We start from the raw sequence: 2,079 nt of genomic DNA on the forward strand, positions 1-2,079 counted from the left end.
TTTTATCAGTTAATGGTTATGGACCTACAGCGATGACTAGTCGTCGGGATAGCTACTGTTTGTTTTTTTTTTTAGCTTTATAGGTTTTGTACATTACCATTCCTGCATTTTTAACAAATCCAAAAAACATTACAGCATATATCAATTGAAATACATTAACTAGGTACCATTGTTCAAATTCAAAATATCAAATTCAAGTTTAATATTACAATAAGTAATTAACTAACATTGTTCATAATACTAAAAAAACATCAATCATCATTATCATAATCGTCTTCTCCTTCTTCTTCTTCTCCTTCTTCTTCTTCTCCTTCTTCTTCCATCCTTTCGGCAAATTGTTGAGAGATACTTGCTTGTGTGTTATAGTTGAATAGAAAGTTAGGAAATGGTGGTGGTTGGAAGTTCGGAATACAAGCCGCCAATGATGCATTATATTGTTGCAAATATTCTTGCATTTGTTGTGCATCGAATTGGGATTGAGATTGGGGTTGAGATTGAGACGATTTGGAAGTGGAAGGCCGTTCATTTGGAATTAAACCGAAGTTGGCGGTTGGTCTCCTACCCACCCCGCGAGCATGTCCACGTCTCGTCCCAAGGGCACGTTCTAAACATTCTTCCTCGTTTACTTCTCCTCCTTCTCCAACCTCGTTTTGCATTTTCTCATATTCATTTTGAATTTTCTCCTAAAATAAAGAAAACAGTTGACATACGTTAATTAAAACAAACAACTAAACTTAAACATTCAAAAAATAATAATATTCCTTAAACAGGAAACTATAATTAATAATAATATATTTAAACAACATATTCATTTCGTTTATCACTTACCCAGTCTTCTTCTGCTCGACTTGTACACCAACCCGAACCTTCTTTGTAGCGCATTTGTCTTCAACCCTCAATATGTTGCGGCTTGATTCCCATTTGTTCCTATAATAAGTGAAAAAACAATAAATGTATTTATACAAATGTTAATAACAATTTTAAATAATACTAATGTATTTTATTACCTCTAAATAACGTCGTTGAGCATACGGTCTACATCCGTGAGCACTTGTGTGTGGAAGTTTCGACCTAGTAACTTTATTTTTTTCCGACGTGCGTCTGTATTCCTCGGTCAAAAACAACAAATCAATCATATCGTTCCAAGCTTTGGCGGTCGAATCATCCGGTGGACATCTTCTTGCCCTTTCCACATTACGATATCCACCAACTCTATCAAAATGTTTTTTCATCTGATACTTGCGCTCTCGATAAGCTCTTTGCATATCTGCTTGGATACCCGCTCGAAGGGGTTCCCACAAGTTTGTGCCCCGATACCTATCAATATCAAAATAAGTCTGCAAAAGGAAAAACATATTTGATTAGTAAAAAAATATTTAATAAGTGTAAAATTCAATACATATAAAATGTATTATATATTTACCTCTAGCTCGGGATATAAATCAACTTTGTACTTGGCAGGAACACGACGCCAAGTATGATAATGCAACGGTACCTTTGATCCCACCAGATTTGAGATCAGTCTGACAAACAGTTGCCCGTTGTCCCCTATAACTCGTCGTTAAAGGGTTTTATCAGTTAATGGTTATGGACCTATAGCGACGACTAGTCGTCGGGATAGCTACTGTTTGTTTTTTTTTTAGCTTTATAGGTTTTGTACATTACCATTCCTGCATTTTTAACAAATCCAAAAAACATTACTTTGGAAAGTTTTGTAATCACAATGCTTTGAATTATTCAAGTTTATAACTATATTCCAAAACCCAAAAATCTAAGAGAAGTTACTCATATATTATTAGCATTAACTATAATATAGTAAAGTTATTGAGTTTGTTCAAGTTGTTTTCAATTTTGTATTATTAAACACCATTTGAAAATTGAATATTAATCGAATTATTTTTTAATATACACATAAAATAAAATAAAGTATTCTTAAAAAAAGCTAATCAATGTAAATTTGTTGTATCCGTTCAATGTGTCAATGTTACTCATATAACCAAAGTTTTTTGAGATTTGCATTGTCTTAAGATAATCGCCTTGCCTTCTGTACTCACTTCTTAATCTTTAAAAACAAGTTAT

General features: G+C 33.1%; 1 protein-coding gene across 1 annotated transcript; it reads right to left on the reverse strand.

Annotated features, from left to right (window-relative positions):
• Positions 1–251: 251 nt before the first annotated feature.
• Positions 252–1,541, reverse strand: LOC111876293 (uncharacterized). The gene is made up of 4 exons (XM_052765250.1): positions 1,424–1,541; positions 1,008–1,317; positions 829–927; positions 252–683 (listed from the first exon to the last, which is right to left on the reverse strand). The coding sequence occupies exons 3-4, from the start codon at positions 880–882 to the stop codon at positions 252–254; spliced, it is 486 nt and encodes a 161-aa protein (XP_052621210.1). The 5' UTR covers positions 883–927; positions 1,008–1,317; positions 1,424–1,541.
• Positions 1,542–2,079: the final 538 nt, after the last annotated feature.

This window comes from Lactuca sativa, chromosome 1, assembly GCF_002870075.4.
Source record: "Lactuca sativa cultivar Salinas chromosome 1, Lsat_Salinas_v11, whole genome shotgun sequence".
In the NCBI taxonomy this organism is placed as follows: domain Eukaryota; kingdom Viridiplantae; phylum Streptophyta; class Magnoliopsida; order Asterales; family Asteraceae; genus Lactuca; species Lactuca sativa.